This window comes from Erinaceus europaeus, chromosome 6 (genome assembly GCF_950295315.1).
Source record: "Erinaceus europaeus chromosome 6, mEriEur2.1, whole genome shotgun sequence".
NCBI classification, from domain to species: Eukaryota; Metazoa; Chordata; class Mammalia; order Eulipotyphla; family Erinaceidae; genus Erinaceus; species Erinaceus europaeus.
In genome coordinates, this window is record NC_080167.1 from 53,201,916 (window position 1) to 53,214,860 (window position 12,945).

The 12,945-nt window shown below is 39.5% G+C and overlaps 1 protein-coding gene across 2 annotated transcripts in view; it reads right to left on the reverse strand.

Annotated features, from left to right (window-relative positions):
* The window catches only part of ITGA8 (integrin subunit alpha 8), a 183,721-nt gene that overhangs the window by 62,086 nt on the left and 108,690 nt on the right, over positions 1-12,945 (reverse strand). The window contains exons 16-20 of one of the 2 annotated variants that reach the window (XM_060192219.1): positions 8,927-8,982; positions 8,361-8,515; positions 7,098-7,223; positions 6,512-6,579; positions 4,280-4,427 (exon numbers count right to left, since the gene is read on the reverse strand). In XM_060192219.1, the coding sequence (XP_060048202.1) occupies positions 4,280-4,427; positions 6,512-6,579; positions 7,098-7,223; positions 8,361-8,515; positions 8,927-8,982 (553 nt within the window). Of the gene's footprint in view, positions 1-4,279; positions 4,428-6,511; positions 6,580-7,085; positions 7,224-8,360; positions 8,516-8,926; positions 8,983-12,945 lie in introns of both variants that reach the window. The other variant, XM_007526133.3, reaches the window with a different exon arrangement.

Below are 12,945 nucleotides of genomic sequence, written 5' to 3' on the forward strand. Positions count from 1 at the left end.
TGTCAATCTCCCAATATTCTACTTTAAGTAAGGAAAAGCTTAAATTGGGCAAGTACTTGGAACTAGGTGCTGGAGCTGCTGCAAGGTTACATGAGACAAGCAGTGGGGAGAAAGGGAGATTAGACTTTGAACTGCTGCCCTTGCTAACAGTTCACCCTCATGTCCTCAGGCTGCTCTCAGTGCCAAGAAACACATGCTCATGTCTCCTCCACCCTGAGCTCCTTTCTTTCTTTAAAACCCAAGGTTCCTATGACCCTGCCCAGCCTTTGCTGATAGTTATGCATAGTCATCCAATATTTGCAGCAGATAATCTATGACCGGTCACTGTCATTCCCAAAGTTAAGCTGGAGCACAAAGTTGTTCACAAGAGCAAGTTTTGGGAAGATTTCTGTCCCTTCCATGAAGGAAGATGATTCCTGGTATGAGGACCATTGGTCTCTCAGTTCCATGAATTTTTGTGGAAAGAAGCAAAGCAATTGCTCAAGTAAAGATTTCAGTAACCATCTTCCACCCCCTCTTTTCCATTTCCTTGACAAAACCCACAACAAAGAAAAACCAAACAAGCCCCAGTCATCTGGGTAAAAAAATTCTGTAGGTAAATCACTGATTTTGAGAATATAAGCTTCAAGTTATGTTACAGAGGATTTATTCAATGCACTACATTTCTTAATGTTGGCATATTTCTTAATTTTTATCCATTCAATCCTGAAAGCAGAAAATAGAACCCAGCAGAAACTACCAGAAATGCCCATGTCCCTTGTTCAAGGATTTAAATTTCTATTCTAAATAACCTTATCTGATCTAAAGGTTAAAAGCATTATGTACATTTTTTCCAGCTTCCTAGAAATAGATTTTTTTTCACATTAATCAAAGATCTTTCCTTCCCTCCAGTCAACCACCCTCTTTCTTTTTTTAACCTTTATTTCCTTTTGCTAACTGAGAAAAACAATCATTTTTTTTCTAAACTGTTTTCATCAGCGGTTCCAGGCACACTCTTGTTCTAGTCCATTTTAGGTCTTGTATTATTGTTCATTCACTGTGCTATAAACTAGACCCTAACAGAAAAGGCCCCTTAAAATTTATAATTAGGATAACAAGTGTAACAAGTAACCACAAGGAATCATATCAGGCAGGGCAAACACAGCACAGTTTGTGAAGTTTTATGACAGATGTAATGATATAGGAGGGCATAGACCCAGGTTCAAGCAGAGAAGGCTTCATGAAGGAAGTGACATCTCAGTTCATGGGTGCAATGCAGATCAGTGGGCCTGCTCCTCACATCTGAGGTTTCATTCAGGCTCTGCTACATAATCACTGTGTGACTTTGGACACATTTCCAAATATCTTCTTGACTATTAAGTGACAATACAAAGAAGAGAGTAGAAGCAGGGAAATGGGGAGATGACAGGGAGACTGTATTGATCTCAGGAAAAAGATTATGCCAGCCTGGAAGAAGGCAGTGAACTGAAAGTAATATGGAGAGAGGACATTGACTGGCAAGATTTAGGATGAATCTAGTCTTTCAAAAAACTAGGCAAATACTGATGCCATTCATAAGAAGGGAAGGGGGGGAGGAGCCTGAGTGTAGGAAGATGAAAAGGCTACTTCTAGCTGTGCTGAGAGAGAGGTGGGTGGAAGACTGAGGTGGAGTGCACAGGAAATCCCTAGAATAGTCAAATCCATGGAAACAGGAAGTTTAATGGTGTTTATCAGGAGTTGGGGGAAAGGGAAGGGAAGTTTGCCATCAAGAACAGTAGTTTGGGATGATGAAACAGTGCAAGATGATGGTGATTATAACTCAGCAATGTGAGTGTATTTAATGCCATTGAATTGTTGGTGTCAAAATAGTTAGGTTGGTAAATTTTGTTACATATATATATATTTTAGTAAAATAGCAGTAATAGTTTTATTTAATCAAAACATGTAGACCTTTATTACTATAAAATCTCTAAAGTCACTAAAGAGAGTTACAAAGATTGGCTCGATTAAGGTTTCCAGAGATACCATCTTTCCAGAGTAGCATCTATAGTTTCAAAAACATAAACGCTTTCAACCAATGCTGTAAAGACAATTTACAATCAGACAATTCCCTAATACTTTTCTCCTTAAGATAAGTTTTTTTTTTTTATTTATTTAAGTTGAACTGAGTTTAAATAAAGTGGTACACAAAACTCAGACTCTGTGAAAACAAAGAAGTCAGAATGTGGATTAGTTATGTAAATTTCCAAGAATGAGTAAAGTCTCTCTCCAAGGGAAACTGATGGGAGGAAAATAGTTTAGGACACATTTGAGACTATGGACAATGTGTGTTGTGATGTTTATAGCCAAAGATAGGAATGATAAATGCTTGCCCATGTTTTTTTGTCTAAGTGAACAGTCAAGTGGATGTTTTGTTGAAAGAAGAGCATTTTTAGAATAGATGCTTTGTTTAACAAATTCAAGTGGAGGGACTTCATGTGAGTTGAAGTAGAAATATGAGTGGAACCCTAAAACATTTTTAAAATAACATATTAGAGTCTGGCTTTTGTTTTAATTTTTTTCATTTTTAAGAAGAGATTTTTTTCTATAAATTTTCTCAAAAGAAACGTGTAATGATTTCATGATGATCAAAGATACCTGATTATACTTACCTGCATTATTTACCTGAGAAGATAATTTAATCAAAACAAACTGTGAGAGTAGAGGTGTGGATAGAAAACTTTACATCCCTGAATTTTGAAATGTCATTGAAATACTAACACTACACGAGTTTGGTACTGTATCTTTAGAGGAGTTATTTTTCATTAAGTATTTAATCATAAGTTCATATGAAGATTACAGTATTTGGAATGCACAGATATATATAATAAGTTTGAATTAGGTGAGTTAAATCAGCAAGAACTTGAGGGACACCCACCATACCTAGTTCTATGTAAAGCGAACTGGAGGTTATGAAAGGATGTCAGACTTGGACCAGGCAGTGGTATATCTGGGAAAGTGTGCATTTTACCATGCTCAAGGACCTGGGTTCAATCCCCTAGGCCCCACCTGCAGGGGGGAAGCTTCATAAGTGGTAAAGCAGTATTGCAGATGTCTTTCTTTCTTTGTCTGTTTCTCCCCTTTCCCACTCAATTTCTGTCTCTAAGTAAATAAATGTAAAAAAAAAAATAAATGAATGGATGAACAAATACTTTGAAACAGGATGTGAAACTTGTCCCTTCTTTGAATTGTGAGTCTACAATGCTGAAATAGAAGTCTCTGTCTGCTATTTATAATGGTTTTCTAGACTAAGAGATTAAAGCAGAACTAGTGGATATTGATTAGGAAGATTCATGTTCTGATAAGACTAAGATATCAATGTTATTTTAATAGATAGTGGCATTGCTGGATTGACAGATGATGAAAACTGACTTTTCTTGGCTCTAATCATGAGAAGGTGGACCATGAAGAAAGAAAAACAAATGTTTTCCCTTCCCAGTGCCTGCTAGCCTGTTATCTGTGCTCAGCTGGGATTGGTCAGACCTTCTTCCATAAGCAATAATGAGAACCAGACCTCCTGGGACCTGCCTGAAACTTAAAGGAACTTAAAACAAAGCCTTGAACAGTCAGTGAGGGTGAGAGTGCTGGCAGGTCACTTTAGGGAACTCCTTTTAGCCTTTTGTATTCTCTTCTCTGCATCACTTCTCAATCTTTGGCAAATCTATCTTTGTTCCATAGTTAGGAAAGATACGGTGAAGTATGTATTCCATCACCCTATCACATCCCTAGCCATCAACCCGTCCTCTTTTTATCCTAGTCTTGTATCTTACGGGGTAAGAGCATTCCCCCTTCCTGACTCCCCGGAACAGCTTGCTCTCTCTTTTGTTTTTTCCCTCCAGGGTTATTGCTGGGCTTGGTGCCTGCACCATGAATCCACTGCTCCTGGAGGCCATTTTTCCCCCCTTTTGTTGCCCTTGTTGTTGTAGCCTCGTTGTGGTTATTATTACTGCCATTGTTGATGTTGTTCGTTGTTGGATAGGGCAGAGAGAAATGGAGAGAGGAAGGGAAGACAGAGGGGGAGAGAAAGATAAGACACCTGCAGACCTGCTTCACCGCCTGTGAAGCGACTTCCCTGCAGGTGGAGAGCCAGGGGCTCGAACCGGGTTCCTTATGCCAGTCCTTGCGCTTTGTGCCACATGAGCTTAACCCACTATGCCACCGCCCGACCCCCCAGCGCGCTTTCTTTTAGTGAGATATAAAGGAGACTGGCTTCCCTTGATAACTGATTTTACTTCAGTAACAGGCCTATTTACTACTTTACCTTGCTGCTGCGTTCAATCCCAACATAATCTGCCTCTTCTGGGATTGTCACAAAGAGTTCAGCTTCATAGGCCCCTTCGCCTTCATTCCTTGCACTGATAGTGAGTGTAAGGTGGTTTTCATCTCCAATGATGACCTGCTGTTTGTCTCTAAAAATGAAGTTTCAGAAAGAATCATCTACTGCTCTGGACTCAGGGGTGCTTTGTTTAAGGCATGTATCTGGGAGGCAATAAGAGGAAGTTGTGGAGATACAAGACTAGGATAAAAAGAGGATGGGTTGATGGCTAGGGATGTGATTGGGTGATGGAATACATACTTCACACAGAAAAAGAAAAAAAAGAAGAGGAAGGAGGAGGAGAAGAAGGAAGAAGGAGAAGAGGGAGAGGAAGAAGAAGAAGATATAGAAGATACATTGTCATATGGAAATATGGGAAGAATGGAGAGAAACATGTATAGATGGGAAGGGCCAGAAAATACCCAGAGGTGTGCTGGTAAATGTTTGATGACCAGTTCTCAATAAATAAATAAATAAATAAATACATAAAAGTACCATTCCTTGATTCAGTGGTGTAAGCCTTCCGACTGTGATCAATTTCAAGATTCCAACATACCTAAGAGTCTGCCAGTTAACATTTCTGAAAATGTAATAATTGTCTCACTAGTCAGAATGTGGCCACTTCAATATAGCACTGAAAATGCCTAGCAAGAAGGAGATGAGCAGTTGGAGGAAAGAAGAGACATTGTCTAGCAAGTACAGAGGGGACAGGTGCAAGACAATGCAGACAAGAGGAAAGAAAGAAACAGATAAAAGGACAGGGGAGGAGCTGGCTGGTGACACACCTGATTGAGTGCACATATTACAGAGTGCAAGGGTTCAAGCCTCCAGTTCTCACTTGCGGGGGGAAGCTGCGCAGTGCTGCAGATGTCTGTCTCCTCCCCCTCCCCCTCCCTCTTAATGTCTCTCTGTATTTATCCTAAATAAACAAATGTATTTTTCTTTTCCTTTTTTACATTTTAAAAAGAAAAGAATATTTTAAAGGTATGGGGAAGCAGGGAAAGGGGTATCTTTAGTGTAGTGGCGCTTTGGTGGTGGGTGCAGTGAGTCATAGCAGAAACACATACAGGCATGAAACTACTCCTAACACTTTTATGATATTATAAAACAGTGAAACTTCTGAAAAAAAGCCAGGTTGAAAGATAAGATCTCAAATTTTTCACTGAAGATTTTGAGATATTTTGAAATTTAATTCAAATGGAACCAACATTTGGGAATGTTTAGTTCATATTTTCTTGTCTTTTGGTCACCAGGTTTTTTTGCTGGGACTCAGTGCCTGCATGACCCCACCAGTCACAATAGTCATTTCCCTCCATTGGCTTTCTTTCTGACAAAAGGCAAGAGATGGGAGAGGGGGAGAAAGAGAGATAAAGGAGAAGAGGTATTTGTAGCACGGTCCCACGACTTGTGAAGCTTCCCCCACTGCAAGTAGGGACCTGGGGCTTGAACCCGTTCCTTTATGTGTGCACTTTATACCAAGTGAGTCACCACCTGATCTCCTCTTCTCAAAACCATTGTTTTAGGCTCTGATAAAATGAAAAAGTTGGAGCAGAAGAGCTAAGAGATTATCAAGTACAGACTCACTTTGTCCACCATAGGATAATTAAATCTTTGTGCCATTTCCCAGGCTGGGTGGTGACTCTCTATTCTGGACAGCTAGGAGGTTCTTTGATTATTACTTGATTTTGTGACTGACACTTACTGCTTTATGTTACAGTGTCATTAATATGTATCTTCAGTACATTAAAATCTATTTTGTTTGGACTGTCTAAGGCATGTTTTTCAGTCACAGGATGAAACAGGAAAACATTTGGCTAAGGCGTAGAAGAAAGCGGCCCGTCTGAATTTTTTTTTTTTTTTTTTTTGCCCACGCCACTGAGACAAATAAATACAACCTGAGACACCCCACAGATGAGTTTACTTTGAACAAAAACATTTTCTTCCCACTTTGGCTGAAAGATGAAACCGCCCAGGCAGAATCTTGGGGTGTGTCACTTGACACCAATGACAGAACTGACCCGAACCACAGGCTAACCCAAAGCACAGCCGAGCTCCAGCGTTCCCCGCGGCACGCTTTCTGGTAGGAACTGGCAGTGTCTACTTTCTCCAGGGGAGCCTGAAATCAACACCTGTATTCCATTAGATAAAAAACACTCTAGTTTGTTGATTTAAACTTACGATTGAGCTGACAGCTTTAAGTCAGGAATGCACATGTTGTCTTCTCCACAGTCCACCAGGATGTGAGCCTGTGTTGTGGAAACACACATCAGGAGGCATCCTGGAAAACCTGCATCACATGCTACATTTTTTTTCCTCTCAAAAATTAGGAACCCTTTTATGAATGAATGAAAGCTTTCATTTCATGGTACAAGGCTCTTCCCAACTAACAACCCTGTGTTAGGCTGTGACCTCCCAATATAGGGTAGTTTACATCACAGCCTGGTTCCAATTCATTCCCAAATGTCTGTAAAGAATGTGGCTCTGGCAAGGTTTTGAGGATTACAGACTGTCTTGCTCCCATTACAGCCACATTTTGAACAAATTAAATCTCAGTCGCACAAGGGGAAAGGCTTCCGAAAACACACTGAGGCAGTGTTTCCGAAACATGTTAGCAGAAACTCCTAAATGTTACAAGTTTATGCGCAGAAATAAAAACACAGAGGGGCTGGATTTCGTCTAAAGGTCACAGAATCTGGGCCCAGAACCCTGGGAAGCTATCTATGCACAGGACCAGAGACCTACCTCTACCTACCTGTTCACTCACAGCATTGTCTTGGTAGTAATTCAGTATTGGTTTCACTTCCAAGCCTTCTTTAAAGGTGGATTCATCCAAACTGTAGTTCAAACTAATGTTGATTGGAGATAATTTATCTCGAAATTCAGTTTCGTCCTAGGGGAAATAGTCATGAGCTCAAGAAAGGTTTTTTGAAATAGCAGCAAGATGTTAGTCAGTCTGAGAATGGCAAGCAAAATTCTGCAGACAATGAAAATGACTAGTGGAGCAATGGTCACAGCAGCCATCTTAGAAACAGGCTGTTGGATGTACTGGACAGAAACCAGCTAGTTCATTTGCTGTCAGAGATGAACTCAGGTAGCTCTATGGCTTCCTTGAAAGTCAACCTTCTAGAGACAATCCTCAGGTCTTCAAGATCTTCAACAAGTCGCACAAATTGATTCAATTGCAATGTGAAAAAATGATTCTTAAAATCCTGGTTTTCTTTTCCCCTATCTCTGCAAATACAACACTTGCTTATATAAACTTTAATATGCTGAGACACACACACACACACAGAGAGAGAGAGAGAGAGAGAGAGAGAGAGAACTCCAGGGTTCGAGGGAGTCACACCAGCAGCAGGCCCTCATCACATAGAACACTGTACAGTTGTATGCCAGTCAGGATTAGAGTAAGATGCAAAGGTCATGAACCCAGTTTTTTATTCTAGAATGTGCTGTGACCTTTTGGTCTTATCTGGGTTTCCCTAACTCCTTTCAAGGAAGAGAGGAAATGAGCAAGAGTAACAGCAACTTCTCACAATTAGTAAGAAGATGGAGTTACTGTGTTAATAAATACTTTTTATTTCATGGGAAATTTTTGGAGTTGTTGAAAACTACACTGCTTTTCAGATAGAGTAATAAATTACTTTTAATAAGGGCTTTGAATGTCTCAACATTTCTCTGAATGGACTCTGAAATGCACATTGATAAAAATCTGGCCAAGCATAGGCTAAAAATTCAAATAAATTGGGTTAAACTTTCATAGGTTCTTTTTTTTGGGGGGGAGAAGAGAAACTAGAAATTAAAACCACCTTAGTATCATTATCAAGACTGTGTTCAAAAGCCAAAGGAAGTCTTAGGAATCATTAGGTGAACTGAAGCAAGGCTCAAGGAGGGTATGGGCAATCTTCCAATAGTTTCCTCCTATAAAATGAAAATAGATGTGGATTGCTGAGGGTTAAATGGAGAAAAATGTCTGGAATTTGGAATTGAAATTCAAGGCCAAAAAAAAAAATGATTATGGAACACTTACCCGAAGGTAGACAAGAAAGCCCTGGCATTGGTGGGGTTTCTGCTGCCTTATCTGGAGAGGGAAGACCAGATGGGACTGATGGTTGTTTAGGAAGAGGGTGCGTTTGATGGCCCCCTTTTGCTTCAGAGAATCTAGTTGAACCTCAGCAATCAGGCCTAAGGGACAGGAATAAAGTAAATGCAATCAGAAAAAGTATTCAGTGAACATCTTGCTCTGTCAGAGAATTCCTATTTCAACTTGCTTATTCACAAAGCATTCCTTTTCATAGTTTGGATAAAAAAATAATACATGAGCTGAAAAAACTTATTAAATGCTCCCAAGCTAAAAAAAATTATGTTATATGATAGTTTCCTACAAATTGCCATTTAGCTCTAAACCATACCTTATAGGAACTATTAACACCATTCATTCAAGTAATTTTATATACAAGTTTCTCTACAGACTTCAGACCTCTGGCTGTCAATAAATGGCTCTGGAGAAGTGTTAAAAGTCTGTACAGAGACATAGTTGCTGTTGAATCTCTTAGTAGAGTAGAGAGAGTATTATGGAAATGAAAGCACACTCACCAATTGTGTTTGAGATGCTCTGGCCTGCTACCGAAGCACATACTCCTAAGGAAAAGCTGTGGGAAATAACAGCCAACAGTTTAATGGTTAATAAAATGTTGAACCTGATGCATCATCTTACCTCATCCCAGGTACAATGAATTAATCATTTCCCCCTCTATACTAATCTTATTACATGCACACATAAGTAAACATACACAAGATGAACTGACTATATATCCCACCAATGGACCATAAAAATGAAAACAAGTAAGACAGGTGACATTGTTACACAGGAAGGTAACACTTCAAAATTATTGCCAGCTGGTAGAATATTAGATAATTATTAAAAGTGAAATATCTTTTCTTATAAAAAAAAGATGAGTGGAATGTGAGGTGTTTGTATTAAACAAAACCAGTTAGAAAATGAAAGACAATTACCACATGGTTCCTCTCATATGTGAAATATAAACAAGCAAGTCAAATGAACTAACAGATCACAACAAGATTAATGCAGACTGCAGAAAATGTCATGGTTATTGGGTAGAGGGGAGGAAAAGGAGGAAAGATGAGAGGACAGAATTGGGGGGGGGGTCAATCTGATAATGAAAATGACACTGGAGTTGGGTGGTGGGCCTGGTGAGGCTTATAGACACAGACATGTGACATATTCCTGAAATTCACATAGTAAGTTTATATTGTAATGCATGTACTCTTTACATTATAAATGTAAACATTTACATGGCCAAAATTAAATTGTGAAGCAATGGTGAATCATTAACCAGAGTGCTGAATTCATCAGTGTATTACTTAGTCAACTACTAACTGCCTTTATTCAGTAAGTATATAGAATATCTTCCAGGAACCAGAGAGTGACCAGTTAGGCAGAACAGCAGGGGAGTCCCTGGTGAAAAAGTCAGGAAGTGAGTGGGGACATACTCTCCCTTGAGGTCACTAGAGTGTACAGTGAGATAGAGAAGCCCCTAAGGTTGTCTGGGTGTAGGGAGCAGGACTCTCAAAGCCAGGCTAAAGAATTTTGATTTAGCGAGACAGGAGACAGTTGACTTGGTAGAAAGATGCATTCATATGCAGAAGGCCCTGGGTTCAAACTCCAGCCATCATGGGAGCATTTTGGCACCACAGAAAGCTCCATGGATGGTGGAGCAGTACTGTGGTATCTTTCCATACCCCTTGCCCTCCAATTAAAAGAGTGAAAAAGTCAGCCTGGGCACCATGTACTCATGGATGCAGGAGGCCCCTACAATGCAAAAAGGCAAAAGTAATGTGGATTTACTCTTGAGACACATGGTGTACCAGGATGTGATGATGAACCCACATCCCCATTCTGCTGGGAGGAGAGTGGCAGATAGCAATGACTTTTTAGAATTTGAGGCAGACTCCAGAAGAGAGGGTAAAAGAACATGGAGAGCTTAGAGTGGCTGTCTCAAGGTCCAGGAGATAGAATGATCTGGCCTGGAAAGGCAATAACAAGAGGACAGATGTGGGGGCTGGGTGGTGGCACACCTGGTTGAAGGTTCACATTACAGTGCACAAGGACCCAGGTTCCAGACCCCAGCCCCCACCTGCAAGGGGAAAGCTTCACAAGTGGTGAAGCAGGCCTGCAGGTGTCTCTCTGTCGCTCTCCATCTCTATCACCTCTTTCCCTCTCAATTTCTGGCTGTCTCTAACAAATAAATAAAGATAATTAAAAAAAAATCTTTAAAAGGGGGGGGGCAGATGTACACGAGAGACATTTACTAGTTTTCCCTTTAACCTGCACTGATTCCATGCAGGGAGAGGTTGTAGGATGTCCTCCACTTGGGCCTGTTCTGTGGCTGTGAAGGGAAGGAGAAATGGTCCATTATCTGACTATCCCATGTCCTCCTTTCCCACCAGAAAGATTCTAAGTCTTAACAGCCTGCATTTGAACTGCTCCCCCATCACCAATTTTTAACAAAGCAAAAATAGAAAATACCTAAGTATGATTTAATGACAGTCTTAACCTTTCTATGAGTAAAATACCACAGTATGACTGGGATATTTACACAGAATCCAAGAGGAGTAAATAATCCCTAATCATTCTTTAATTATGTGTCAACTTCCTGTGTCAGATATAATGAAAATGTGTCACATCTGGGATTCATCGATCGACGTGACCTCAGCCAGTGTCTCCCTTCAGGGTAAATAATTTGCCACATGCCATTAAGCCAAAACTTTCCTGAGATGTCTCTGCTATTACAAATGTTTGTACCTCTTCCCTAGAGAAATCACAAATTCCAGCCCGTTCCTACTTCAATGAGGAATATTCAAGAGAGAGGAACAGTTAACCACATCCTTAACTTTTGTAGCAGGTCTGACTTTCAAATTGGGATTTTTAAAATTCTGTGCCCGACTTTTTGCAGAATTCTTGGGTTGTGTTAAAATCATCAACCTCATCAAAACTCATTTGCTCTTATTGGATAAATTCCTACTGGTAATGAAATTATCCACATACATAAAATAATTTTAGATTTATTATTTTATTTAGCACAAAATTCAAAATATTAACTTTAAAAAATAGAATTAAAAAACGAAAATATTAAAGCAGTGCACATGAACATTATTTTCTTTTTGTAAGAAGGTATTTGGTTGAGAAATGTCATCAGCTAAAGGGTTTCTCCTAGCTTGTGAGTTAGATGTCATGTTATTCTATACCATCTCCTTAGATCCTTCTTCCTCCTACTTTAATATCATTGAGTAACACAAATTTACTGTAACTGCTGCAATTGACTACACTGTTGATAATAACATTCAAGCTGAACTCTGCCTGTTTCCACATGTGCGTAGAAAAGTTGCCATGTTACAAATTCTCAAGTGTCCTTCCTGATCGCAAACAAAAACCTCAGAATCTATAATAGTGTAGTATTCATTCTGAATTTAGGAAAACATATGAACCTAACGGCTTGGGGGAATCTACAGGAGTAGAGCATTTGCTGATCTCATCTGAATTTAGAAAAACGTGTTGGGGCCAGGCAGTGGCACAGCGGGTTAAGTGCACATGGCTCGAAGCACAAGGACTGGCTTGAGGATCCCTGGTTGGAGCCTCCAGCTTCCCATTTGCAGAGGGGTTGCTTCACAAGCAGTGAAGCAGGTCTGCAGGTGTCCATCTTTCTCTTCCCCTCTCTGTCTTCCCTCCCTCTCTCAATTTCTCTCTGTCCTATTCAACAATGATGACAGCAATAACAATAACAACAATAAGCAACAAAAGGAGAAAAAATAGCTTCCAGGAGCATTGAATTCATAGTGCAGGCACGGAGCCCCAGCAATAACCCTGGAGGCAGAAAAAGAAAAGAAAGAAGAAAAAGAAAAGAAAAGAAAAAGAAAAAAGAAAAGCATGTATTGTTCTGTGTTATGATCATTACACACACACACACACACACACACACACACACTCACACTCTCTGTACATTTGATATACCAGAGAACTAAGCCCACTCACTAGCCTATATCTAATTATAAAGTGCACTTGAGTTGTTACGGAAAGCTGTAAACTATTATTGAAGAAGAATTCAAATTTTAAAGTAGAACTTAAACTCAACATGGAAGAGTGTAATTAGAACAAAAAAATCAACTTATATGTCTTTACCACATAAATTCTATTTTTAATTAAAATTGTATGCATTTACCATGAATTTAAATACTGTATAAATTTGGGGCACACCACTTCACACCTTTCTCTGTGCCTAAGACTCACTACACTCATGATCACAAGTTATATGCCATTACCGTTATCAAACCAGCCCCTTTCCCCCTTCCTCCCATTCCTTTCTCTGTCCCTCTGTTAACCCTCATCTTTTTGCAGAGTTTGAGAGTTATTAATGTTGTGATTTTTTTAGTTCCTCTGCTTAGATTAACAGTACTTATTTTTCACTTTCTGATTTATTTTACTTAGCATAGATACTTCAGTTCCATCCCTGTTGTCACAAATGTTAAGATTTCTTTTTTTTTAAATAACATAATAGTATTTCATAGTATCTATCTGTCTACCCACCTACCTACCT